The 27,804-nt window shown below is 41.1% G+C and overlaps 2 protein-coding genes and 1 long non-coding RNA gene across 5 annotated transcripts in view; 1 reads left to right on the top strand and 2 right to left on the bottom strand.

The window, feature by feature from the left end:
- The window catches only part of FAM162A (family with sequence similarity 162 member A), a 569,879-nt gene that overhangs the window by 104,771 nt on the left and 437,304 nt on the right, over positions 1-27,804 (bottom strand). The gene's annotated exons all lie outside the window — the stretch shown is intronic.
- On the top strand, positions 680-16,245 carry LOC126949227 (uncharacterized). Of its 3 annotated transcripts, XR_007723629.1 has the most exons (4): positions 680-791; positions 896-1,090; positions 13,203-13,337; positions 14,654-16,245. It is a non-coding gene; the product is annotated as an uncharacterized LOC126949227 (long non-coding RNA). The 3 variants fall into 3 exon arrangements; XR_007723630.1 differs by lacking the exons at positions 680-791; positions 896-1,090 and adding an exon at positions 1,730-2,134; XR_007723628.1 differs by lacking the exons at positions 680-791; positions 896-1,090 and adding an exon at positions 5,512-5,615.
- CASR (calcium sensing receptor) overlaps positions 18,967-27,804 on the bottom strand; it is a 103,396-nt gene continuing 94,558 nt past the window's right edge. The window contains exons 6-7 of the mRNA XM_050781828.1: positions 27,490-27,613; positions 18,967-26,029 (exon numbers count right to left, since the gene is read on the bottom strand). Of these exons, the coding sequence (XP_050637785.1) occupies positions 24,525-26,029; positions 27,490-27,613 (1,629 nt within the window). The 3' untranslated portion in view covers positions 18,967-24,524. The remainder of the gene's footprint in view (positions 26,030-27,489; positions 27,614-27,804) is intronic.

The raw sequence follows: 27,804 nt of genomic DNA on the forward strand, positions 1-27,804 counted from the left end.
TGCATAAAATTTTGTCAAGTGATCTTACTCTACTATGGAAATATAGGGCCAGAGTAGAGAGAAGCACTTAGTTGAGGAAAATGGGGTTAGAAGTAGAAAGTGTATTTGCCAATTAATTTCAGTAGATGGGGTGATGATTATAGATATTAAATTGTGCAAGCAAGTCATCTAAGAACCTGTATAAGTACTGAAAAGTAAACATGTGGCTGGATAATATTTCAGGTATTTACCTGCATTTTTATTCTTCTTGAACTTCTCCCTGGCCTTTCCCCCATTAAAGCTAGTGGTCAGTCTGTCCTCATTGTCACAAGAGGGAGATGTTGCATGTTAGAAAGCAGAAGTCTGCAAGACTTTCTGCTTTCTGTTTGTAAGACATGAAATTCTAGAATGGAGAGAGTGTAGACAAGATGTCTGCTTGAAATGGAAGTAAAACTTGAGAATATTGTCCCAGTTAAGTGGAAGGAAATAAATGCACAGAGAACTCTGAGGCCTGGAGCAAAGGAGGGTGGTAGTAAAACTCCAATTTGAAGTAGCTTCCAGCTGTGTCCAGGCAGATGATTCCTCAGCTGTCCTAAAGGTGTTAAAAGTCCCCACTGACTTCATAATAGGAGAGATGCTGTGACCAAATGCTGCACGGTTCCTGGCTTACTGAGGGCACTCAATGTGCATCCCCCCAGGGCTTCTCCTCTTTAGCAACGAAGCTCCCTAACCTTGAAAGACTTATTCATGGAGATGGGGCATTTTATAACCTGTCTCCTTCTAGAAGTAGCTTTAAGGCTGCCTGTCACCAGGTATGGGTCTAAAAGCAGCTAGCTTCTTTCTCTTCTCTACCATTTACAGGAATTTTTGCACAGACTGACCATAAGTGTAAATTTCCAACATTTTATTCTTGTAGCTATTAGAACCAGTTACGTGACCATCCAACTGATCAGATCTTGGTGGAAAGATGGGCGTTCTCACGGGTGAACAGGGGAGAAGAACGAATGCATGGATTCCTGTTTCGGCTCATACTTCAGATTCTGACCGTGTGGAAGAAAGGACGAACAGAAGGTCAAGTAGAGCTCTTACCTGGAACTCGCTGTTCCATGAAGTAAGTCTAAGTTAGCCATTCTCATTTACAGCAGACTTAGTGGAAAACTATTTTTTTTTTCAGTAGAAAAGAGAAGTGAGGTTTTTTAGGGGCTTTCCAGTTGGGAATTTTCAAGTCTAAACAACCATAAGGCAGTGATTCTTAGACACATGAGGATAATTCTGGGATTCTGTGGTGAAGACAGGCAGGAAGAAGGACATGTAAAATTTGGAAACCCACATACATATTTGAAAGAAAAAAGATAACTACTTTTCAAATAATATGAGCTGTATAAAAGATGTGACATCTTTTAAATTCTTGTTTAATGGGGATATAAGTAAATCAAGTTTGAGAAACTGCTTTAGGCTGTAGAAAAACGTGCAAGATAGTGTAAAATACATATAAACCTAGTGTTAGCTAAATAAGGAATCAATACCAGTTTAATCAACAAAGACACAAAGCTGGAGTTTAGAGAACATCTAGCCCAATGGTTCGCAAACTACAGCTCTGTGAGTCAAATCTAGTCTAGCTGCTTGTTTTGTTTTGTTTTAAATAGCCGTCAAACAATAGTTTTTATATTTTTAAGCGGTTGAAAAGAAATCGAAAGAGTTGTATTTCATAATGTGTGAAAACTATGTATAATTCAAATTTCAGTGTCCACCAATGAAGTTTTGTTGGAACACAGCCATGTATTGTTAATTGCTGCTTTCATGCTACAATGACAGTTGAGAAGTTGCAACAAACAGCATATGGCCTGCAAAGTTTTTTTCATTTAAAAATGTTCTTTTCAGAGACAGTCTCATTCTGTTGCCCAGGCTGGAGTGGAGTGGCACAATCATACCTCGCTGCAGGCTCCAACTCCTGGACTCAAGCAGGCCTGCCACCTCAGCTTGCTGAGTAGCTGGGATTACAGTGCCAGCCACTGCACCCTGCTGGCCTGCAAGGTTTTACCTGGTGCTTTATGGAAAACATTTGCTGACCTCTGAGCTAGCTCACAGTTCAGGCAAGGAAATTGAAGTCCTGAAAGTTTAACTGATTTGTTCCAGCTCAGATGACTACACAGTGGTAGGTTCTTAATATTATTAATGAAATCTCTTTACTGTCTATGTGTTTTTTGGTTATTGCTCCTATGTCAGCAGTTTTACTTTCCTTTTGAACCTTTTCTAGCTCCAAAGATATTTCCTAATAGAATTTTCTAGAGTGTAACCACAAATATTTTTGGCAAACACAAGGTATGTTTTGCTTTGCTTCTAATGCACCTTTAAAGGATATTAAGCATTTAGCTGATCTTTCCAACTAAGGCACCTTGTAAACTGCCTGAGATGTCTTTATAAATTAGCTTCCAAGTCTGTTAGCATGCTGTTTATTACCATTTAAGAACTTTACATGCAATTAGGATGTATTGCCACCAAGTGGCCAATGGCACCTCTGTTATGCTTTCTCCACTGGGCTATCACAGAATTATCATAGTCTCACAGGATCTAGTGGTTGGAAGGAACCTTAACTCCAGCCGCTTAACAAGGAATCGTTGCTTAAAGAGATCATTATGCTGTCTGATCAAGTGTTAGAAACAGAAAGAGCTGTTTTTTCAAAGTTAAGCATACATTCTTACTTAGTTACTTTTAAAGCCAGATAGAAGCTCGCAAATACGATTTGGTGTTATCCTAAGACTTCAATTGTTATTAATCATTGATAAAACTAACCCTCTTGTCAGGCTATGTAGCAGCTTCCTAACTCAGTCTGTTATTTCCAGTTAAGTATCCCTCAGATGTGTCTTAAAACAATCTGACATAAAAGCCCTTGCAGCTTGATTATTTCTCTTTTTATTAAAAGAGAGATGGTGCTAACTTTGCTTATAACCTATCAGGACAGGAGCCTGCTCACCTCCACAGCCTTTTTCTTAACTTCATGTAATGGTGTGTTCATGTCTTTTGCCCATTTTTATATTGGGTTTTGGGGTATCGCCCATCATCTATGATAGATGTTGCAAATATTTTTCTCTTAGTGATTTGTCATTTAACTTTGCCTTGGTGCTCTTTTTTGTGATGTGACAATTTTTTATTTTTATGTAGTCAAATTTATCAATAAGTATTTTCTTTTACTGAATCTGGATTTGGAGTCACAGAAAGTTAATAATTCACTGTTGATTTCTTCTAGTATTTATATGGTTTAGCTTCTTCTTTTCTTTTTTTTTTTTGAGACAGAGTCTTGCTCTGTTGCCCAGGCCAGAGTGCAGCGGCGTGGTCTCCGCTCACTGCAACCTCCGCCTCCCGGGTTCAAGTGATTCTCCAGCCTCAGCCTCCTGAGTAGCTGGGACTACAGGCACGCGCCACCACGCCTGACTAATTTTTGTATTTGTGGTAGAGATGGGGTTTCAACATATTGGCCAGGCTGGTTTTGAACTCCTGACCTCGTGATCTGCCAGCCCCGGCCTCCCAAAGTGCTGGGATTACAGGCGTGAGCCACCGTGCCTGGCCAGCGTCATCTTTTATATTTAGATCTCTGATCTATTGTGAGGTTCTCCTCCTTCTCCTTCTCCTTCTCCTTCTCCTTCTCCTTCTCCTTCTCCTTCTCCTTCTCCTTCTCCTTCTCCTTCTTCTTCTTCTTCTTCTTCTTCTTCTTCTTCTTCTTATTTTTGAGATGGGGTCTCTCTCTGTTGTCCAGGCTGGAGTGCAGTGGAGCAATGTCAGCTCACTGCAACCTCCGTCTCCCAGGCTCAAGCAATCCTCCCACTTCAGCCTCCCGAATAACTGGGAGTACAAGGTGTGTGCTATCACACCTGAGTAATTTTTGTATTTTTGTAGAGAGCGGGGGTCTCATTATGTTGCCCAGGCTGGTCTGGAACTCCCGAGGTAAAAAGATCAGTCCACCTTGGCCTCCCAAAGTGCTGGGATTACAGGCGTGAGCGACCAAGCCCAGGAGAATTTATTCTTATGTATAGTTTGAGGTGTGGATTCAATTTTATCTTTCTCAAAATGGCTGTCACGTTGTCTTCCCACCATGCATTAAATAGTCATATTTGCCCCAGTGATTTTTTTAGATGCCATATGATTTTTTTCTACCATATTTTAAATTTCTATTTATACTTAGGTTTAATTCTGGACTTTGAATTCATTTACACAGATCTGTCTATGTGTGTGCCAATATCAAACTTTCATTATGGAGCTTTTCATTTTATTTTTAATTTAATTTAATTAATTAATTTATTTTTGAGACAGTCTTGCTCTGTTGCCCAGACTGGAGTGCAATGGCACTCACTGCAACCTCCACCTCCTAGGTTCAAGCAATTCTCCTGCTTCAGCCTCCCGAGTAGCTGGGACTACAGGTGTCCCCCACTATGCCCAGCTAATTTTTTGTATTTTTAGTGGAGACAGGGTTTCACTATGTTGGCTAGGCTGGTCTCGAACTCCTGACCTCAGGTGATCCACCCGCCTCGGCCTCCCAAAGTGCTGGGATTACAGGTGTGAGCCCTCGCACCTGGCTGTAGATTTTAAAATGTGTTTTAATGTCTGGTAGTGCTACCTTTCCTTTATAGTTCTTCTTCTTCTTTTTTTTTTTTTCCTACCCACCCGAACACTGTCCTTCTAGTTCTTTTTCAGTTTTTCTTTTTTTAAAGCTGTTCTTGCACTTATTTTTTCACATGAACTTTAGTATCAACTTATCTAGTTTCAAAAAATCTTCTGGGTATATTTAGTTGTGAATTGACTTGGGAAGAACAGACATCTTTTGGATGTGATCCTCTTCAAGAACATCTTTCCATTCATTCAAGTCTAGTTTTTGGTATTTTAGGAGTGTTTCAAAATTTTCTTCATACTGATTTTGCACATTTCTTGTTAAATTTATCCCTTAGAGTTCATTTTTTTTTTTTGTTATTGTCAGTAGGACTTTCTCCTCTATTTTATTTTCTGACTGGTTACTGTTAGTGTATCTAAAGGCTGTTGATTTCTGTTATGTTAGTTTTATATCCTGCTAACTTTAGAATTTTTTAATTGCTTGGTTAGTTTTACTTTGTTTCTGTAAGATTTTACAGATACATTATTATGTCATCTGTAAATTTCTAGCTTTAGGACTGAGGTGTATATATTTTATTACATTAATACAAAAATACATTAATTCCTACATTCCTGAGTGCTTTTTTGACAGCAGAAATAGGCTTTGAATTGTGTCAAAATTTTTTCAGCATTTATGGTGATCATCATACGGGTTTTCTACTGAGATCTATTAATATGGCGAATTACAGTAATTGATTTTCTAATAATAGACCATTTTTGTGTTCCTGGACTACATCCCATTGGACATGGTGTATTATTTTCTGAATGTGGCATTGGATCCTGTTTATTAATATTTTAGTTTAGGATTTTTACCTAAGGTACATACGTGATATTGTTCTGTCATTTTCTTTGTGTCACGTTTGTCAGATTTAGGAATCAGTGTTATGAATTTGGATGTTTTCTCTTCTCTAGAACCAATTTATATTGGATTGAGATGATCTGGTCTTGGAAGATACGATAGAATTTTCCTTTGCAACTGATTGTGGTGCTTTTTTGTGAGTAGCTCATTGATCATTTCTTACATGGATATTGCTCTGTTTAAGATCTTTAAGTAAATTTTGATAAACTGTATTTTAGTAGGAATTTGTCCATTTAATCTAACTTTTCAAATATATTTGCATAAACATGTATGAAGTAGTCAGTTAAGATTTTAAAAAATATCTTCTCTGTTTCAACGGTTATTTTCCTTTTGTCATTTATTATTTTGTTTGATTTGTTGCTTTGTTGATTTTTCGGAGACCAAGGATTTTGATTAATTAGTTCTTTTTTGTTCTTTTTAAAAATGTTCTACCTCATTAATTTTGGCTTTTAGATTTATTAGTTCCTTTCTTATCTTTTCTTTTGGTTACTTTCATTCCCCCTAACTTTCTGAGTTGTGACTTCAATTCACCTATTTTCATTCTTTAACTTTTAGTTGCTATAAGTTTTTAAGACTATGAATTCTCCTCAGATCACTTTTAAATGGATCCCGTGTATTCAAATATTTAGGTTTATAGTCTCAACATTTTCTGCAAATTCTCTCAAAATTTTTTGCAAATTCAATAATCTCAGGGAAAATGATATATATTTTTCCTTTCATCCAAAAGTTGTTTAATAAAACGTTTCTTACTTTCAAGGTGGAATGGCCTTTTGGTTTTTTGATTTGGCCATTAATGACTAATTTTTATTGTTTTATGATTATCTTAAATCTCTTATAATACCTACACCCTCCTACTTTTGTTTCCCATATTGATTTTTTGCAGAAACCAAGTTGCTTATTTTATATGATATTCCATATCCTGAATTTGGCAGGAATGAATGATGTCATTTAACTTTTTAAATAAAATAATCCATGTTTCTGTAAATTGCTATTTATACTTCCAGGCTTGATTAAATTTAGGTTTATTGTTTTAGGCAATAATACTTCATGGGCATGCTATATACTTCCCACTGCAATATGTATTAAAACATGTAATGTTGCACTTGAGTGATGTAGATATTATTCAGGGCTTTAGGTGGGTCGGCCTGATCCTCCCTTATAAAGTTCACCTTCACCCTTTATGAAATGGTTTTGGCATCAGTGTTGTAACCTTAACCCATTGCTTTATTAGGTGTAGTGGAATGGTGATTTTTCTAGTCCTGTCATTACTTTGGCTATTTGTGTTTGTTGTTATATTTATTTTTTGACAGTTTTATTGTGGTATAATCAATGTACAATACACATATTTAAAACATACAATTTAATTAGTTTTGACATACTTATATAGCCAGATAGGTTATTATGTAGTCTGTTACTAAATTCTGTATGTTAATAACTGAATTCTTATATAAAGAAGAATTTTCCATCATCAATGATTTGATTACCCTGAAATACAGTTCAAATAGCGAAAGGAAGGCTAAATGCTTACTTTTTTCTCTTAATTTATCAATGAACAAATAATAAGTTATTGTCCTGAAACTTCCAATGGTGAGAATTAAGGTTTTTTTAAATTTCTTTTTTTCGGAGGGTGGGGTTTAGGAGAGTTCATTAGTATTAATGAACTAATGCATTTTTATATATTTAAAATGTTTCAGGCAACCTACAGAACGGGAGAAAATTTTTGCAAACTATACATCTGACAAAGGTCTTATATCTAGCATCTATAAGGAACTTAAACAAATCTATGAGAAAAAACAAATAATCTCATTAAAAAGTGGGCAAAGGACATGAACAGGCACTTTTCAAGAGACATACCTGTGGTCAACAAGCATATGAAAAAAAAGCTCAACATCACTGATCATTAGAGAAATGCAAATCAAAACCACAATGAGATACCATCTCACACCAGTAAGAATGGCTATTACTAAAAAGTCAAAAAAAAAAAACAGGTACAGTCATGGTTGTGGAGAAAAAGGAATGCTTATACACTGTTGATGGGAGTGTAAATTAGTTCAGCTGTTGTGGAAAACAGTGTGGTAATTCCTCAAAGACCTAAAAACAGAACTACCATTTGACCCAGAAATTCCATTTCTGGGTATATCCTGAAAGGAATAGAAATCATGTTGTCATAAAGACACTTGCATGTGTATGTTTGTTGCAGCACTCTTCACAACAGCAGACACATGGAATCAACCTAAATGCTCATCAATGGTAGACTGGATAAAGAAAATATGGTACATATACCCTATGGAATACTGTGCAGCCATAAAAAGAACAAGATCATGTCCTTTGCGGGAACATGGATGGAGCCGGAGGCCATTATCTTTAGCAAAGTCATGCAGGAACAGAAAACCAAATACCACATGTTCTTACTTATAAGTGGGAGCTAAATAATGAGAACACATGGATACATAGAGGGGAATAATAGAAACTGAGGCCTATTGAAGGGTGGAGGGTGGAAGGAGGAAGAGGATCAGGAAAAATAACTAATGGGTACTAGGCTTAGTACCTGGGTGATGAAATAAACAGAACAACAAACCCCTGTGACATGCGTTTACCTACATAACAAACCTGCACATGTACTCCTGAACTTAAAAGTTAGAAAAGTTTTCAATCAATTACAATCATGGTCTTTTACTGATGCTCATATTGTTCCATCTTAGGCTTATAGAAGCCCCTCAAGTTGGCTCTTATGTCTTTTTGATATAATTACAGTGGACTTTGATAGCTTCTTTGTTTGTTGGCACAATAACATATCATAGATTCAGCTTGTATATTTCCTACCACAGCCATGCAATCAATCATTTCTTGAGGAAGTCCTGGTTCCTTTTAATAGGGAATGGCATACAGAACTATGGGCTATTTTTATATTCTCAAAAAAAACTTTCTAAAATTTTGTTGGTTCAGTTACTAATGATGTACATTAATGACATACATTATTGGGATAATGCTTTTAAAATAAATTGTCTAAGTTAATAGTGTTTAGTTTTGTCTTTTTTATATCAGAGCCAAATAATTGATTTCAAGTAACATTATTCTATTTTGCCTATTATCTTTACTCATATGATCTATATTTACTTACCACAAAAACTGTTAAGAAAGGGAACTGGGACCAACTAACAAGGAGGCCTGAGGACTCGGGCTCACTCTTTAGATGGCCAGAAACTTGAGCAAACAACCAGGTCTTTCTTTGTTTCTGACTCTTTGTGTACATAGGCAGGGGTAAAGCCAATGACCTGTCTTCGTGAATGGTTGGCTGCTGTGTACGTTACTTGGTCATTTGATGTTAGCAACCTGTCAGTCTTAGCCAGAGAAGCAAAGGCAGCCAAGAGAGGACTATAAAAGGGGCCAGACAAATTAGAGACACATCCATCTTTCAGACCCAGAAAAAGGAAGTGAGTATGAGTGAAAAAACAGACCCTGGCCATTTCTCACTTAAGTCTCTTAAGACAAAGTTTTCTTGATGGGGTGATGGGGAGGATAAAATGTGAGCCTTAAATTGGATTAGAAACTCAAGTTTTGGTTGGGCATCGTGGCTCACATCTTGTAATCCCAGCACATTGGGAGACCAAGGCAGACGGGGGGCGGGGAGGATTGCTTGAGTCCAGAAGTTTGAGACCAACCTAGGAAACATGGCAAAAACTCATCTCTACTAAAAAAAAAAAAAAAAAAGAAAAAAGAAAAAGAAAAATTAGCGGGTAGTGGGGTGTCGTGGCACACCCCTGTAATCCCAGCTATTTGGGAGGTTGAATTACTTGAACTCTGGAGGCAGAGGTTGCTGTGAGCCAAGATCATGCAACTGCACTGCAGCCTGGGTGACAGAGCGAGACTCAGTCTCAAAAGCTCAAGTTTTAAACTAGACAAGACTTTTTAATAAGTGAAAATTACTAGAAAGATGTAGAGTCTACCCAAAATTCTGGTAAGGGATGGGAAGAAAGATTTGGCAAAGCCTGGTCAAAGGCAGTAACTGGAGGAAAGTAAAACTATATGAGTTTGTAGCCCACAGTGTTCAATAAACTGGATATATTTGGTAACCATAATGGAAGAAGTCAAATTTTGTGCATCAATATAAGAAATAGAGGTTCTGGAATGAAGACTTAGGTGGGATTTTTATTTATTTATTTTTGAGATGGAATCTCACTCTGTCGCCCAGGCTAGAGTGCAGTGGTGCAATCTCGGCTCACTGCAACCTCTGCCTCCCAGGTTCAAGCAATTCTCCTGCCTCAGCTTCCTGAGTAGCTGGGATTACAAGCACCTGCCACCACGTGCGGCTAATTTTTTTGATTTTTTTTTTTTTTTTTTTTAAGTAGAAACGGGGTTTCACCATGTTGGCCAGGTGGGTCTCGAACTCCTGGTGATCTGCCCAAGTCGGCCTCCCAAAGTGTTGAGATTACAGGCATGAGCCACTGCACCTGGCCTAGGTGGGATTTATTTTATTTATTTATTTTTTGAGAGGGAGTCTCGCTCTGTAGTCCAGGCTGGAGTGCAGTGGCTGGATCTCAGCTCACTGCAAGCTCCGCCTACCGGGTTTAAGCCATTCTCCTGCCTCAGCGTCTTGAGTAGCTGGAACTACAGGCAAGCTCCGCCTCCCGGATTTACGCCATTCTTCTGCCTCAGGCGCCTGAGTAGCTGGGACTACAGGCGCCTGCCACCTCGCCCGGCAAGTTTTTTGTATTTTTTAGTAGCGACGGCGTAGCCAGGATGGTCTTGATCTCCTGACCTCGTGATCCGCTCGTCTCGGCCTCCCAAGCTGGGATTACAGGCTGGAGCCACCGCGCCTGGCGCGCCCGGCCGGTGGAAGTTCTTTTTTTTTTTTTTTTTAATTTATTTATTATTATTATACTTTAAGTTAAACTAGATGTTGACAATCTCTCCTACCCTCTCACCTCAGGCTTTTACTGCAATTCAGTTATATTCCACCAGGTGGTAGCAGATATCTTGGCTCTGTCATCCACAATATGATCAAATTATAATTTTCTGTATGAATTCCATTGTAGATTTAAACTATATATTTTCAAATAAAAATTAAAAACATTAACTATTTTAATAAAAACTTTTAATTATTAAGTATTATTTTAATACTTAATATCTAATGTATTTATATTACTTATTTTAATACTTAATATCTAATATATTAATATTAAGTATTATTTTAATATAAATAGAAATCAGTATTGACTAGTCATATTTTCCAAAGTCAAAAAGGCAAAGTATGTAAAAGTAGTTTTCATTCTATCTCTAGCTAATCCTGTTCTTTTCTCTGGGTTTACTAGAATGATACTGTTTAATTTTTTCTCTGATGTTCTCTTGTATGTCAGTAGGAAATGACTGGCACAGCTCTGGGACCTTAGTCAGACTTAGAAGCACAAATTTCTTGCAGTCTCCTTCTGCTACTGGTTGTAGGATGTTGGTGTTTAGGGAATAATTTTTGTGCCTGCCTTCTTTTACTTGGCAATAATTTCCTATTTATAATATTCAGAGTTTCACTTTTATCCCTTCTGTTGGCAAAATCAAGAAATGAAAATCTCTGACCTGCTCAGACTAAAAATCCCCATTCCACTAAGTGAGTCTTTCTTCAATGAGAGGGCAGTAATTTCCCACTGATTCATAGAAGAACATCACTTTTTTTCCCATGAGCTTTTTGACTGGAAACTTATCTAAACTATTTTACATAAGGTGGTAGTTATCTTGCCACAAATCTGAGTTGCTACAAATAGTTTTAGAAAGTTCTGTACAAAGGGAGCATCTTGAAGCCAAAATGTAAAGTTTCTGAGCAAAAGTTTAACAAACATTCGTAAACAGGTTTTAAAAACAAATCCCCCAACTTTTTATTACAAAATTTCTAAACATTCAGAAACAGTGTAGCAAACACCTCTGTATCACCACTCAGATTAAATAACTATGAGCATCTTGCCATATATTTTAACATGTATCTGTGTCTATTTTTTTGTATAAAACATTTAAAATTGAGTTGCAGATATTGCGACCAGTTACCTCAAAACTGTTTGGCATTCATCCCCTAAATATAAGGACATTTTGTTACATAACCACATTATCACCCCTAGGAAAACTAACAATACTTCCTCAACTTTATCTAAAAATCTGTTCAAATTCACATTTCCCAAATTTGTCTTTAATTCAAATGTTATAATTACATTTGGTTGCTATATCTCTTTAGACTTGTATATTAGAAATGCCATATATATGTATATGTGTGTGTGCATATATATATGTGTAGACATAGATATAGATATTGACCTTTTGATGAGACCAGAACAGTTGCCCTATAGAATTTCAGTATTTTGGATTTGTCTGATTTTTCTCTGTAGTGTCATTTAATCCTAAAATCATATTGTCAAATTAATTTTATGACAACCAATTCCTATTACCATGTGAAAGTTTTCAGAAGTTGCAGTGGTTTGAACCCACAAAATCTTTGTGGTCTGAGAAAGAACTGATTCTTTCATGGTTCAGCAAGACTCGCAATCATAGAATGTCAGAGCGGAACCACCCCTGCCTCCCCCAGTGGACACATTAGAAAACTGAGGCCCAGAAAGGGCAAGTGTGATGGTGTTTGTTCTGTTGCTGTTGTAACAGATTACTGCCAATTAGTGGCTTAAAACAACACAACTTTGTTACCTTATAGTTCTGGAGGTTGGAAGTCCAGAACAGATCTCACTGGGTTAAAGGTACTGGCTTTCTTTCTGGAAAGTCTAAGGGAAAATCTGCTCCTTGCTTTTTCTAGCTTTCAGAGGCCACCTGTGTTCCTTGGCTTCTCGTCACTTCCACCATCTTCAAATCTCTCTCTGACTCTGACCGTGACTCTCCTGCCTCCCTCTTCCACTTATAAGGACCCTTGTGATCCAGCCCACCTGAATACTTTTCCTATCTCAAGGTCATCTGATTAGTGATCATAATTCCATGTGCAACCTAATTCCCCTTTGCCACAGAACATATTTACAGGTTCCAGGCATTAGGACATAGACATATTTGGGGGCCATTATTCTGCCTACCACAGTAAGCGACCTGAAAAAGATTTTACTGTGAGTTAATAGCAAGAATCCTTTAGTGCACTGCCACCTGAGATGTTTGTTTGTTATGCACTGGAATTTGGTAAAAGGTGATCCTATATTGAATCCTGTTCAAGAGCGTTTAATAAAAGAGGCATTAACAGGATTTTGTTATAAAATGGCATTCCTTTTTTTTTGAGATGGAGTCTTGCTCTGTCGCCCAGGTTGGAGTGCAGTGGCGCAATCTCGGCTCACTGCAAGCTCCGCCTTCCAGGTTCACGCCATTCTCCTGCCTCAGCCTCTCAAGTAGCTGGGACTACGGGTACCCGCCACCACGCCCGGCTAACTTTTTTTTAATGTGGAGATGGGGCTTCACATTGTTAGCCAGGATGGTCTTGATCTTCTGACCTCGTGATCTGCCCACCTCAGCCTCCCAAAGTGCTGGGATTTAGAATGAGATTCTTATAATCAGGTGGATGCACAGTTTGGTTCTGGAGGATAGTGCTAATTTGTGTATCTGATATATCGGAAGTCAGATCGTTTTACTTGCTACTTTTATTGAGGAAACTGAGTGTTTTCTTTGACTATAATTAGAGAATCCAAATCACTTGAATCTTACTATTAACTTCAGCTTGATATCCTAAATTCTACTTGCCTTCTTTTATCACTTCAAGGTACAGTGAAAGAATCCAAAAACTTAGGAGAGGCATACACACCTTTTGTGGATTATCTGCTCAAATCAAATCCAGGAGGATCATGCATCAATGTCCAAACTCATGTGGTGTCAAGACTTAATGCTTTACTAAAAGGTGAGTCTCTGCTGTGGTCTTAGATCCTTTCAAAGCCCACAAGGCTCTGTGGGGTTGACTCTTGTTATGATAATTTCTATAACTGCCAATGTTGCAAAGAAATTTTTGTTTCTGGCTCAAATAAATATTTTCTCCAGATCAAAATTTTTGTTTCTGGCTTAAGTATTTTCTCCAGATCACACTCATTGATGTCTCATTAAATGCAATAGAATGTGTCTCATTAATGTTGGTGGGGTTTTTCTGAAGTGGCAAATGAAAATCATTGAATATTGTTGATCAAGTAGGAAAGTCTAGTTTATTGGGAAAGGTGAACCATGAGGTTTTAGTTAACAGAAGTGAAATGTTTTAAGTTAGTGGTTTTAGATGACTTACTGGGGGGAGTCAGATAAGATAGGAAGGAAGAAACTACAGAATCTTGAATATATAACAGAACAGGGAGTTGAGCCAAGAAAATAGCTAAAGTCAATACCAACTGTGTCGAGGGATTCAGTTGAGCTTTGAAATCTCTACTCTTGGGTGTCCTGATTACGTGGCCAACTCCTTAAGGATATTATAGTGAAAAAAGCCACAGCTCCCACCTTAGGAGAATGTCTGGAAGGAGTTTGGGAGGGGGCTTGGGAGCAAGGAAGTGATCTTGAGGGCATGATTTTGAATTTGAAATAACAGTTGTTAAAAAAAAATATTACCCAAGCACTAGTTAAGATGGTCAGGCAGGTTTTACTGGGGATCAGGTAATAGGTGTAGGGACCACTGCAACAGGTCTTGCCAATCAGACTTAACTCTGACCCCAACCAGGACAAGTGGGGGTTTGTAGCCGAGGAGCAGGGTGATGACAGTGGGTGGAAAATGACTAAGAGGAAACATCAGGGATAAGGGGTGTCCGGCTAAACTAACTTGATAGGATTCTTGCTGCAGGCAGGCCGGGGTGATATGATATTGAGGGTGGTCAGATCCCTAGAGTAGGGGATTTCCTAACCTGACTTAACAGGATTCTTGCTCACATTAGATTCAATAAGGACAGAAAGGGAAGCCCAAGGTTGGGCCTCGTTAAGAGGAACACTCAGAGGAGCTTGACTAAAGTTTTAGTCAAAGGAAAGAGTCTTTGTACCTGTTATTATTCACACCTGTGAACTCAAGAACATTTTTGGGCATTTCAGCTGTGTTGAATCTTCCATGGAAGTGGCTGTCGGGGGAAGTAAATGGAGTATTTCTGTGTATCTGCATTGTGTCATTTATTCTGTCTGGTGGCCCTTGCTTCCTGGAAAAGAACCCCAGGGCAATAGGATTTTAGAGTTTATTCTTCTACATGTTCTTAGGTCCCGGTCAAGAGGGATACCTGGAGGGGCAAACAGAAACTAGACATATCAGAGGATGCTTCCGGGTGTGGAGAGTGTATCACCCCCATTAAGGAACCTGGAGGAGACAGGTCTCCAGCAATGGAAGAAGGCTCTGAAGAACACATGAGAGTACCCACAAGCAAAAAAGTCAGCTGTAACTTACTTTCCTTCCTCCCTGTGCCCCGGTTTCGGAGGGGTTAACCATGTGTGCACAGAGGAAAGGGCACGGCACAAATGGGGTGAAGGGGGAAATGGCTAACGACACCCTCTTCTCTGACTACAGGTTTGTTCATCTGCAGGAGGCCTGAGCTGAGGAAGGGGAGGAGGCCCAAATGAAACTGTGTTCGGAGTTTTGACTATCACATGAAATTGTACAAAAATGAAGTTACTTTAGGATTCTATCCCAGAGCTTTGCTTGCTCAATAAGATTGTGACAGTTGTGATGGTCCAGGCTGGAGATGTCTGGGGCCTTCATTAGCATGGCAGGAGGTGGAGGAGGATGATGAGGCACAGAAAGAGGAGACACTGAGCAATGCTAATAACGTTTTGTCTGTTTTGTATTTGGTTGCAAAACAAAGTGATGTTAAAAAATTATTCTTTGAATGTTTTGTCTTCCACCTTATCACAGGTCACCTAATATTGATCACAGTGTGGGAAATGAATTAGCACTCTCCATAGCCTATCCAATCAATAATTCTGCTGGATTTACCTCAAGAGCCCAAAACTGACTTCCTCTAATCTCCTGTCTCCTAGAATCTTGGCTTTATTAGCCCTTAAATCACAGTTAAAATATATATCTCAGATCTCATATAAGGCTTTCTTCCATCCTCCCTTCTTTTCTTCCCTCCTTCCCTCTCTCCTTCTATTTTACAGCAAAGTTATGTAACTTTACAAAAGAAAAGCAAATGAACAATAAACTCAATCTCCTCCATCCTATTCCCTCATTTTGCTTTCCAGTGAAATTGTATTCATGTTATCCCGTGTGGACATCCTATTCTGTGTCCCATTCTTCCCTAAGCATTATTTCTAGAACTTGATTGTGTTTTGACATAGTCCACATGTTTGCATAGCTAATGTCTATGGGTTCCCTGACATGGAATTATAGCATAATTTCCTTAGCCTGGGTGTTGGGGGCTGGATCCTCTCCTATTTTTCTCACAGGACCTCAGCACTTGCCAGTGCTCCCCTCAAAGCAGGCCTCCCCTCAATACGGCCCAGACAGGTTCTCTTTTAGCCTGAACATGTTGGTAACTAATTAATTTTGCTACCTGTTGGATTATTTACTTGGGACTGTACATAAAAGAGAAATTTCTGGCACAAAGGCTAAGAAGGATCTGTTAAGAAATTTTTAACATTTTGCCAGAAGACAATAAAAAATGTGAACCAGTCAAGAGTTGGTTCATCTAAGGACAAGATCATAAATGGATGAAATGTTAGAAGATCCAGGGGACTTGTTTTTCATCAAGCTCCAGGAAGGCCTTTCTGATATAGTCCTAAAAATTACTTTTTAACCTTGTTGTGAAAGTCTTAATTTGATTTTAAATTTTTTGCTTTTCAATGACAATTTTAGCTGCCTGGCAGACTTTCAGGTTCTCTTTTTTGTGAGTGTTTGACAAACTTTTCTTACAACTAATTGAACCAGTCAAATCAGTGAAATTCTTTTGTGTCATTTTTTTTTTTTTGACTAATAGTATTTTTTATCCTTCCACTGCTTTTTAACATTTTTTATTATGGAAAAAAATTAAAACTAAAAAAAAAAAATAGAAAAATGAGCATTCCCTTACCTGTCACCCAGCTTCAATGACCATAATTTTCTGCTCTTCCTGTCTTATCTTTCTCCCTTATTCCTTTTTTCCTCCCCATTCCAGTATTTTAAGGTAAATCCCAGACATCATATGATTTCATCCATAAATACTTCATGTGCATCATATTTTATTAAATGACCGTGGCACAAAGGACAAAGCAAATGGGTTAAAATGTAAACGGTAAGTGAATCTGGGTAGTGGGGATTCAAGTGTTCTTTGTACTACTTTTACTTTGGCAAATTTTCTGTAAATTTGAAATTATGTCCAAATAAAAACTTAAACAAATGAACAAACCAAAAACATATCCATAATATTGTCCTATCTGAGAACCCAAGTGACAGATTTTTCTTGTTTTATGATTCATTATGCTCATGGAAGGAAATTAAGGAAAAAAAGCCCAGAAAAATATTACAAAGAAAATACAAATCACTAATAATTCTAACACCCGACATAATCACTTTTAAATGATTATGCATTTTCTCCAGGCTATTAAATAGACACTTCTTGTACTGGACCCGGATTAACTGCAGTAGGGATGGCACCAGGTTCAAGAGGCTGAAGAAGAGACTTGGAGTCAGCAAAGGAGGCGTAGGGTTTACTGAAGGGGACTTAAATACAGGGCAGTCCAGTGGTGGTGGACTGGATGGGAGAACCTCAACCTCTTGTAAAAAGCATGCCGTTGGCCGGGCGCGGTGGCTCAAGCCTGTAATCCCAGCACTTTGGGAGGCCGAGACGGGCGGATCATGAGGTCAGGAGATCGAGACCATCCTGGCTGACACGGTGAAACCCCGTCTCTACTAAAAAATACAAAAAACTAGCCGGGAGAGGTGGCGGGCGCCTGTAGTCCCAGATACTCGGGAGGCTGAGGCAGGAGAATGGCGTGAACCCGGGATGTGGAGCTTGCAGTGAGCTGAGATCCGGCCACTGCACTCCAGCCTGGGCGGCAGAGCGAGACTCCGTCTCAAAAAAAAAAAAAAAAAAAAAAAAGCATGCCGTTCACATAGCATTTTCACTTAGCACTCTGCCCCCAGCAACCTCCATCTGGGAACCCTCATTTCTTATTAACTTATTGCTATCAGGTGAGGTTACCATACAACACACACACAAAGACACACATACAAACATATGCATGTTATTTAAAAAGACAAGTAGTACTAATTCCCTGCAGTGCATGTTCCTGCTCTCTCTCCATCTCCTCTGCCAGCAGGTTCTCCCTCATGGTAAAATGCCAGGGGTAGTTCAGTCTCCAGCACAGCATCTTGTGGATCTACCACAGCTGTGGAGATGAAAATAAATCATATTTTGCTTATATTTTTCTTAAGAGTGTGTGTTTTTCATGTTGTGTTTGATCTTAAAAATCTTTGTTTTGGGGTGGTAGACACTGTGGACGGGCTTGTTCAGTAGCCACTCTGACCTTCTTCTAGCAGGTCTTCCTCCACTATAGAGGCTGGGAAGCAAATGCTACATTTCCAGACTCCCTGACAGCCAGGGCTCTGCATGTGGCTGATGTGAGACTTGGAAAGTTCTTATGAGTGGGGCCAAGCACAGGCAGAGGGATTTGGTTCCTCCAGCTGCAGTGAAGGTTCCAGTGTCTAGTTCTGTGTGTCTTGGTGCTAAGTGGAAGGCAGGGGAGGTTATGAAGCTTTTTCCAGAACACCCTCATAGAGGGATTAGGCATTTCTCCTAGGTGAATTGATCCTGATTGTATAGCAACTAAATTTGGATCACTGAGCCTCCCAAAATGTTATAAGCTTCCTAATACCATATAACAAGTACCTTTCTGCTTGAACTAGTTAGAGTGAATTCTATTGCCTCCAACTAAGAAAGCTGACAGAAGAAATCATTACATTCCATGGCACTTCCCAAGATTTCAAAAGCAAACCCGCTAAACTTCAGTCACCCATGGTTTTAATAATTATTTATATTTTGCCTATATTCCTGAAGTCCCTTTCAAATCACTTGTTTTATTTGGCAAACAACCGTAGTTGGTAATTATGGCAGGTAATAGTCTATCTACTTTTCTTTTTTTGAGACAAGGTCTGACTCTGTTGCCCAGGCTGGAGTGCAGTGGCTCTATCTTGCTTCATTGCAGCCTCTGCCTCCTGGACTCAAGGAAGCCTTCCACCTCAGCCTCCCAAGTAGCTGGGATTACAGGTGCATGCTTCCATGCCCAGCTAATTTTTTTGTATTTTTTGTAGAGATGAGGTTTCACCATGTTGCCCAGGCTTGTCTCAAACTCTTGACCTCAAATGATCCACCCGCCTTGGCCTCCTAAAGTGCTGGGATTAGAGGTGTGAGCTACCATGCCTGGCCTATGTACTTTTCATAGTAGAAACTGAGACAAAGAAAGCTTAACTGCCTCATCTAAAGACGTGTAACTTATCTGTCGTACTGCCTAGAATCTCACTCCTTTCCACTATTCTATGTCCTCAGCCTGTTCACAAATTTAAAAGTCCCATGAAAGTCTTGGGAGCTAATTAGAGCTCTAGAAAAATTTGTAGGAGGGGTGACTAACCCAATATGGTGATTCCTATCTAATATGATATACTTATTTGTTTAAAATTTGGTTACATGTTTATTTTAAATTCTTTATTTTCCTTTTATAATTTTGTGCTTAATGTACAAAACTTGGGAAAAATTTAGAAAATCCTAAAGAAGCAGAAACAATCATCCATTAGTCCACTACCAAGCAATCTTCATTTATAATGAGTGTATGTTTATAATTCATACGTTTCTCATTTATAATGAGAGGTCAGATAGAAACAAAACATTTAAAGAAAATCAGGATATTTTGAACAATAACCACATCTTTGGGTTGATATCAAGGAAGACAATCACATTCTTCCAAAAACATTTCCTGACGCCTTTGTGAGGGATCAAATCCTGTAATGACTCCAGGGGTTATTCTTGGGCTTTGATCTCTTACCTATTTTCACTAAACTTGAAAATATTTGCCATCCATGTGCTGAAACTTCAGTCGCAGGGTTTGCTGCTTTTATTTGCTCTAACTTCCTGTGCTATCTAGTTACCCAGGTGCCCACATTTTAGAGGCAGGGAGCTGGTGCTGTATCTCTATTATTCCCCCACCTCACCTCTCTCTTCCAATAAAGCTCTTTTTCTTTTCTTTTCTTTTCTTTTTTTCCTTTTTTTTTTTTTTGACAGGGTCTTACTCTGTCACCCAGGCTGGAGTGCAGTGGTGCAATCACAGCTCTCTGCAGCCTTCACCTCCTGGGCTCAAGCAGATCCTCCCACCTCAGCCTCCTGAGTGTCTGCCACTATAGGCGCATGCCACCATGTCCAGCTGTTTTTTTTTTTTTTTTTAATTGTTTGTAGAGATGGGGTTTTGCTGTGTTGCCCAGGCTGGTCTTCAACTCTTGGGGCTCAAGTGATCCTCCCACCTCAGGCTCCCAAAATGCTGGGATTGCAGGCATGAGCCTCTGCATCTGGCCTCAGCTGTTGATTTAAACGGGTACCCTTGCTTGTGTCCACTCCAAGTGTCCTCCACTCTTGTCCGGCGGTCAGGGGAGGGGACGGATGTGGTGGTTATTCCCAACAGAGGATAAGGTTCCCCTAGCCCCACTTGGTGCTAGAGTCACAGTTGTCCTTCCAGTTCCCAGATGCACCTTCGTGCTGGTTCTGCCCAGCTTCCTGCCCTGTTGGCCTTCACCTAGCGGTTCTCCATTTCTCATACCACTTGCTGAGTTTTTCCTCTCAAGGCTAAGACTCTTCTTTGGATCCTTGGAATGCATCTTTATTCCTGTGACAGGTTCTACCCTGTGCTTGTTGTTTCCCCGACCCCTGCCTCACTCTTTGCATAATAGCAAAGTCACTCAAAGTTGTCATCCAAGTCTTGATATTTTTTCCATGATCTTGGCCAGGAAAACCAGCATCTCCCAGAGGCTGTGATCTCACTATGGCAACTTCCTCCCACCTACCCCAATTCCACCCACCTCTGGGAGGGTTCTTGTCTCCAGTGGACTCCTAAAATGACCACTCAGCCTCAGACAAATGAGGACCACCTCCTCCGGTGATTAGCCAGCAACCCTTATTGATGTTCCATTGTTTTTCTAGCAATAATGATTTCAAATGCAGCAGATGAGCAAAGGGAAGCTCCGGCTGGGCAGAGCCAGCCCATAGCTATGCGATTTCAACTAGAGCAAAACGACAGACAACATTGCCTTGAAATGTGACTTCTGGAGACAGAGGTAGGGTAGCCCCAACTTCCCCCAAATCAAAATTAATGCAATTAGACAATGTGTGACGATCATAGGGACTTTCAGGGTATTGATGTTATATGTTGATCGTCACCTCTAAAGTTCCAACCTTGATTCTTAAAATCTTCTAGGACACTTTCATTTGAGTGAAAATCTCTTTATAATTCATTTTAATTTTCAAAAGAAATGTAATCAGTTTCCCACTGTTAACAAAAGCTAAGAAATATTTTTAAAAGTAATTAAAAGGTGAGCATATATTTACCTCCTGACTTCCTTTATTCAAGAGAAAAGCAAACACTAGTTTGTTGAAGCTACCATTTTCAGGTTTCTGCTACTTACAGATAATGGAATGAGACAACATGGCTGTGTATTTTCTATAGCCAAAGCCAGGAAAGACTTAGAATATGAGGTTTATACTTTCCCAAGCAGATGTGGAGGAATAGAATATTAGAGGAGAACGAGTGAGCTAGGTGGAGGGAAGAGGACCACAGTGAGAACAGGAATAGATCCTTGGCTGCTAAAACTCAGGGAAGGAGAAGACAATACAAATGTATTTGTTTTCTGTTGCTGCTGAAACAAATTACTGCAAACTTCATGGCTTAAAACAACACAAATGTATTATCTTACAGATCTGGAGGTCAAAAGTCCTACAAGGGTGTCACTGGGCTAAAATCAAGGTGTTGGCAGGGCTGCATTCCTTTCTGGACGTTTTAGGGGAGAATCAGTTTTCTGGCATTTGCCAGCTTCTAGAAGCAGCCTGCTTTCCTCAGCTCATGCCCACTTCCCTACGCAAAGGCAGCACTGGCCGGTGGTGTTTTTCTCATACTGTATCGCTCGCACACTGACTCTTCTGCTTCATCCACATTTAAGGGCCCTTGGGATTCCACTGGGCCCACCTGGATAATTTGGGACCCTCTTCCTATCTCAAGGTCAGCTGACTAGCAATCTTAATTCCACTGTACTTTAATTCACCCTTGCTATGTAACAACACAGGCATAGGTTCTAGAGATTAGGACGTGGGCATCTTCAGGTGACCATTATTCTGCCTACTATGAAATCTATTCAGGTTTGGAGACATGTACCCTGTTTCTTCTCTGGTACCCTGGAGTCTTTGTTAGCCTCCATAAGCTCTGTGTACTGTCATGGGGAGACAGCAGGCAAGTAGATGTGGAAGTGAGGCTGCCAGTGATTTCTGGGCCCCAGGGATGAGCATGGAGGTAGCTGCAAGAGCTGGCAGGCCCCACAGGGACCGACTGGTTAGGACAGTGAGGCATGCGTGAAAACCACCATGAATCCCGTGATGGGACCAGATGAGGATACGATGCCTCAGAGCACGCCAGCAAAGGCCACATAAGATTGCTCTCAGCAATGTCATGAGGGAGCTGCCGATGACTGAGGAGGCCCACCCAACATTACAAAAACCCTCCTGGAAGGGAGAAGGAACAACCTCCGAACTGATCCCCAAACATCTAAATTGACTCAGAAAACACTGAAGTTACTGTGAAAACCCCGATTTGACTAAGATGAAGTTTCTGTCACTAGGCTGGATGGGAATTTGAGATAGAAATTAAGTTGTTTTAGAAAAATAATGAAAGTTCGTATTTCACACCCCTGATTTTGGCTGAGTTGCACCTGCTGCGTATAAATTGGCACAGTGTTGCTGTATCTGCCTTTCTGACAATACTATTGGGAGAGACTCCTTTATTTGCAAGCACTTGGTGAAATGAAAGCTCACTGTAAACCTATGTTTTCCTCCTTAAGCTCCTTAGGTGAGGTGGACATTGAAGTCAAACCCCGGAGGGAGAAGTATGTGACATTCTGTTGAGGCTGTTCCTTCATAGCTATTCTGAAACCATCATATTTTCAGCATTTTTTTTAAGACCAAGTAAAATGTTAAATATAAAACCCCACTCAGCTCTGTGAGAGGCATGACTGCAGCGGGGGCGCAGGCTGGGTGGGGGGCAGTGCCTTTCCTGGGTAGGGAGCAGGTACCTCACTCGGGTCGTCCTGAGTCACCACCTTCTGCTCACAGTTGTGCTCCCACATGGTGCCCTCTAATGGTTTCTCATCATAATCTTAACAAATATCAAGTCAACTAATTTGCCCTACAAATCACTAAAAGGAGCCCCTTTGGAAGGAAGCGGTTAGGGGAAGAAGTCACCAAGAGCTGTACGATTTGAGGCTTCAGGTGATTTAATTGCAATGGTCTGACTTCAGCTTAAGAGTAGCATTGAGAGTGATCTGAGAACTTCCTCCTAGACAGGTGATGGTCTTCCCTGGATGCTGGAGGTCCAGGCCCTGACACTGCAGAGACAGGGCATCAGGCCGCCTGAGGGGCTGACCAGCTTTCTGGCTTCCTCACCATGAGCCAGTGTTACTAGGGCTGACCCCATGTGTTGGGCCCCAGAGCTCTTGGGCTTATTGTAGAGAGAGTGATTGTGATCAGTGGGCTAGCTGGTACAATCTGAATGGTTAATATGTATGTTTCATTTTGTATTTGAAGGGAAAATAATTATTATAGTATCAGTAATAATAATATTAACTAATATTTATTGAATGCTTATTGTGTGCTAGGCACCAGGCTAAAGTACTTTACATACATTATCTCATTTAATCCACATCAGAGCTCTGAGGGGAAAGAATGATTACTGTCCTCATTTTAGAGATGAAGAAGCTGGGGCTTAGAGAGGTTAAGGTTCCCTGCCTACAGTCACCCAGCTTGCAAATAACCAAGACAGAGCTTTAACCCTGGTCTGTCTCTCTGGCTCCAGAGCCTGGGTGACCAGCAGTATTAACACCACTGCTGGAGGGAACATAGCTCTGACATTTGAGGGTGGATCTTTCTTGGAACCATGCTTTCCTACCCTTGCAGCTATTAGCAGGCCAATAGTTGGGAGCTTACTCTGCACAGGGACAGGGTGGATCTGGCTTCATGAATTCTTTAGGGTAGGAATGGGAGGGACTTCTGGACCCTTGAGTCCCTGAAGGGGCTCACATAAGGCTCAGCTCATGGGAGTGAGGATGGTGGGGTGGGGAAATAGAGCTCAATAATACTGCCTTATAGAAACCAGACTGACATTTTCCAGTTTATATTGTCCATGGACTATTACAACAGAAGCATTTTCCTAAGGATAAAACTACATACAGGAATATTAATTACAGATACAGCTCATTGGTTTATGCAGTCCCTTCCTAACAATTTGAGGTGATTCTTGTGATCCTGGAATCTAAACATGGCATCACTGTCATGGCCTGGACAGAACCAGACATATGGTATAGGAGGGGTGCAAACCTTCTGGATGTTACACAATAGCAGCAGCAGGTAGGAGAGCAAATATCATATGGTTTTCATAAATAGGAGGAGATACATTCTCCTTATGTTGTGAACATTTAAAGTTCAGTCGGTTGTCAAGGCATTGGGCAGGACTGGTGTCATTCTGTCTTTCAGACTCTCAGCTCTGGTGGTGGCAGAAATTTGATGTCCCATCAGTCTGCACACTCTGGAGGGTAGTTTAAAGCCGTAGTTTCATCTCTGAGCTGTTGGATGGGACAGAACGGAGGAAGAGACATTAGATGTGGGCGAACAGCAAATCTGACCGTGGAGATCTCAATGATTTGAAATGCAACCACAGAAACACAAAGTTCTTCTTTCTTTAATTTTAAAGGGAACATTGGTCAATTCACTGTCATTTAAACTGGTGTGACTAAATTTGGGGCATCTGATGTGTCTATTATCCCTTCTTCCTCAGAGGAAAGGGGTCTGGGGCAATTCCTCATCCCTGGGACCCCAAGAAACCTCTCTGCATTCTCCCTAGACCAGTCTTCTCCATTTTATGAATGCAGTACATTTTCTGTAACAGTGCTTCCTCCACCGCTGATGACAAAGCTCTGTGAACTGGACACTACAAGTGCTGGGGACAACTCTTCAGGGACCTCCACCTCTGGCCGGTGGTCTCCACCCACTGGTCCTTGCAGACCTGTTTCCTGGACGCTCAGATCTGAGTCCGCTTCCCCGCACTGCAGCGGGAGTAATGCCTGGTGTCGGGCCAGCGTATCGCTGCTTTTCTGGGCCTCCAGGGAGTTCTGGTGTGTAGAATTCCTGTGGGCCATGGCGTTCTTCTGAGGCTCATCGAAGCTCAGTGAGAAGGTGACCGTGCCGCTGCCGAAGATGACCTTCTGCTTGCATCTTGGCTGCTGCTGCGATTGTTGCTGCTGTGGGAGGGTCAGGGGCTGCTGCTGCTGCTCTTGTTGGGTTAGGGCCAGCGGCTGCTGCTGCTTCTGCCTCTCGGGCTGTGGGAATGGGTCTTCGCTGTTGCTCTTGCTGCTGATGGAGGAGGAGGGGGTGGATCCAGTGGAGCCCCCAAGGCTGCTGGACCGCTTGCGGGAGACGTTGCTGCGGCGCAGCGTGGCCCGGGCAGCCACCTTGAAAGCGTGAGCTGCGGTGCTGCAACGCACCTCCTCGATGGTGTTGCGGGATGGCTTGAAGAGAATGATGTAGATCTTGTTGAAGAAGATGCACGCCAGCAAGCCAAAGCTGGCTGCCAGGATGGCAATCACCTCCACGGCAGAGACAAACTTGCCGTAGGTGCTGGCATAGGCTGGAATGAAGGAGATCCAGACAATGAAGAAGATGAGCATGCTGAAGGTGATGAACTTGGCTTCATTGAAGTTCTCTGGCAGCTTCCGGGACTTGAAGGCAAAGAAGAAGCAGATGGCAGCCAGCAGGCAGGTGTAGCCGATCAGGAAGCCCAGGGCCATGAGTGAGCCCTCGTGGCACGTGATGAAGATGATCTCATCCTCCAGCTCGTGGTTGCGGTAGCTTGAGGGGGGCGCGGTGTAGAGCCAGATCACACAGATGACAATCTGCATGAAGGTGCAGAGGAAAACCAGCAGAAACTGCAGGTTGAGCCCCCACCACTTGCGGTGGAAGCTGGTGGGGATCTTGGCCTCAAACACCAGGAGGACACGGTTGGTTTTCACCAGGATGCACGAGATGCAGAGCACGAAGCTGATGCCAAAGGCCGGTTGGCGCAGGCGGCAAGTCCAGTCCTGGGGCTCCCCAATGAAGAACAGGGAGCTGGAGAAGCAGCAGAGCAGGGAGAAGAGGAGAAGGTAGGAGAGCTCTCGGTTCGTGGCCTTGACGATGGGCGTGTTGCGGAACTTGATAAACACACCCAGCACAAAGGCTGTCAGGAAAATGCCCAGCACGGCAAAGAGGGTGAGTGCAATCCCAAAGGGCTCTGTCCACGACAGAAACTCGATCTCCTTGGCAATGCAGGAGGTGTGGTTCTCATTGGACCAGAAGTCATCTGGGCACTTGTTACAGGCACTGGCATCTGTAAAATGTCCCGGTGAAGAGTGAGTTACTGTGTGGCACAGACTAAAACGTGTGAGTGTACATGTGGTGGTGGGAATACATAGTTTTTTGAATGTGGTCACTACATATTTTCTTCATTTTGATGAAAACATTCTGACTTTTACAGTATCAAAAAATATGCTGAACCCCAACATGTTTAATAACATGGTTAATTTCATGTAACTCTGATGGTTCTATTGTTAGTTTGTTTTCCCTTTGCACATGACATGGGTGGGGCCCTTGCTTCATTTAACACTACCTGCTGATGGTTTATAGCAGGGAATGATCAACCTTGCTGGACAGGTGGCTGCCCTGCACACCAGAGGTCTAGCATGGTCCATCAACGCTTCACAGAATGATTGAAGCTTAACCTGATTTATTTATTTAAATATTATTGGATAATATTTGAGGTTTACAACATGATGTTGTGGGATACATATGGGCAGTAAACTGGCTATTCTAGTGAAGCAAATGAACATATCTGACATCTCATATGGAGACTGATTTATTTTGGATATATGGATGGGCTTTGTAGACACACCAGAGCAGACTTCCTTTAGATCAAGGCAGAGTATCCCACGCACATGACCTATGCTTTCCTCACTCCATATCCACAGCTTTTCGATGAGGGAGGCTGCAGACTCATTCAATTGACAACTGTTTACTAAGTCTCTGCTAACTCCCAGGCAGTGTGCAGTTTTGGGCAGTGAAAGGAGCAGGGTGTTTGGAGTTAGAGATCTGGATGGAATCCTGGCCATACTACTTACTGGTGATGTTACTTTGGTCAAGTTTCTTAACCTCTCAGAGCCTTAGTTTCCTAATTTGTAAAATGGGAGCAGCAATAATGCCATTATTGGGGTGAGGATAACATGAGATAATAATATCAACTATAGTTAATATTTATAGAGTACTTCTAAAATGCCAAAGTTTTGTTTAACAAATATTTATCTAGAGCTTACCATGTGCATTACCAATATTAATCGTTTAATTCTCAAAACTCTATAGGATAGGTTTAATTATTATTCCCACCTAAAAGTAACCTGAGAAACAGGAAAAGCACAAGTAAGATAGCAAATTCAGTGCCAGGCACCCAGCAGGCAATTCTATCATGGCCTATTAACTCTGGAGTCTGGAGCAGACAGAACTTTGTCCATTCAGGGCCACTAAACTCTAACAAAAGGGAAATATATTGGCCAGCAGTATAAAGTAAGAGAAAGATGTGTAATAGGTGTTGTTAGCTTTCATGGTATTAAAAGAACATTTAACTTTCTTTTTCTGTTCCACCTCCATGACCAACATTTTGTGATGCTCAGACATACCCTTGTTAAATGAGAAACTGTGCAAAGCACCATCTCAACCCAGCCCTTCCATGGGCTTCACTGACCCCAGGCCTCCAAAGTGGACCAAGCCCTGCACAGTGCCCAAGAGGGGTTCCCTTACCTGTCTCATCACTGTACTCCCCATCAGGACACTCCACACACTCAAAGCAGCAGGTGGGCTCCCCCTCAATGATCCCTTTCCTGGTCCCTGCCAGACAGTCTCGGCTGCAGTTGGAGAAGGGCACCTGGAGGACAGACAGCACAAAGGTGAGTGTCTGTAGCTGTAGGATCCGGGGCCAACCCTACAGTCTCTTCAAAACATGTAAGAGGGAGGAGTTTGGGCACAAGAATCAGTGTGACAGATGCTGGGCCCATTCCAGGCAAAAGGAGGTCCAGAGGTCCTTGGTTCTGATATCTGTGAAAGGGACAGATGCCT

The sequence above is a fragment of the Macaca thibetana genome, chromosome 2 (assembly GCF_024542745.1).
Source record: "Macaca thibetana thibetana isolate TM-01 chromosome 2, ASM2454274v1, whole genome shotgun sequence".
Taxonomy (NCBI): Eukaryota; Metazoa; Chordata; class Mammalia; order Primates; family Cercopithecidae; genus Macaca; species Macaca thibetana.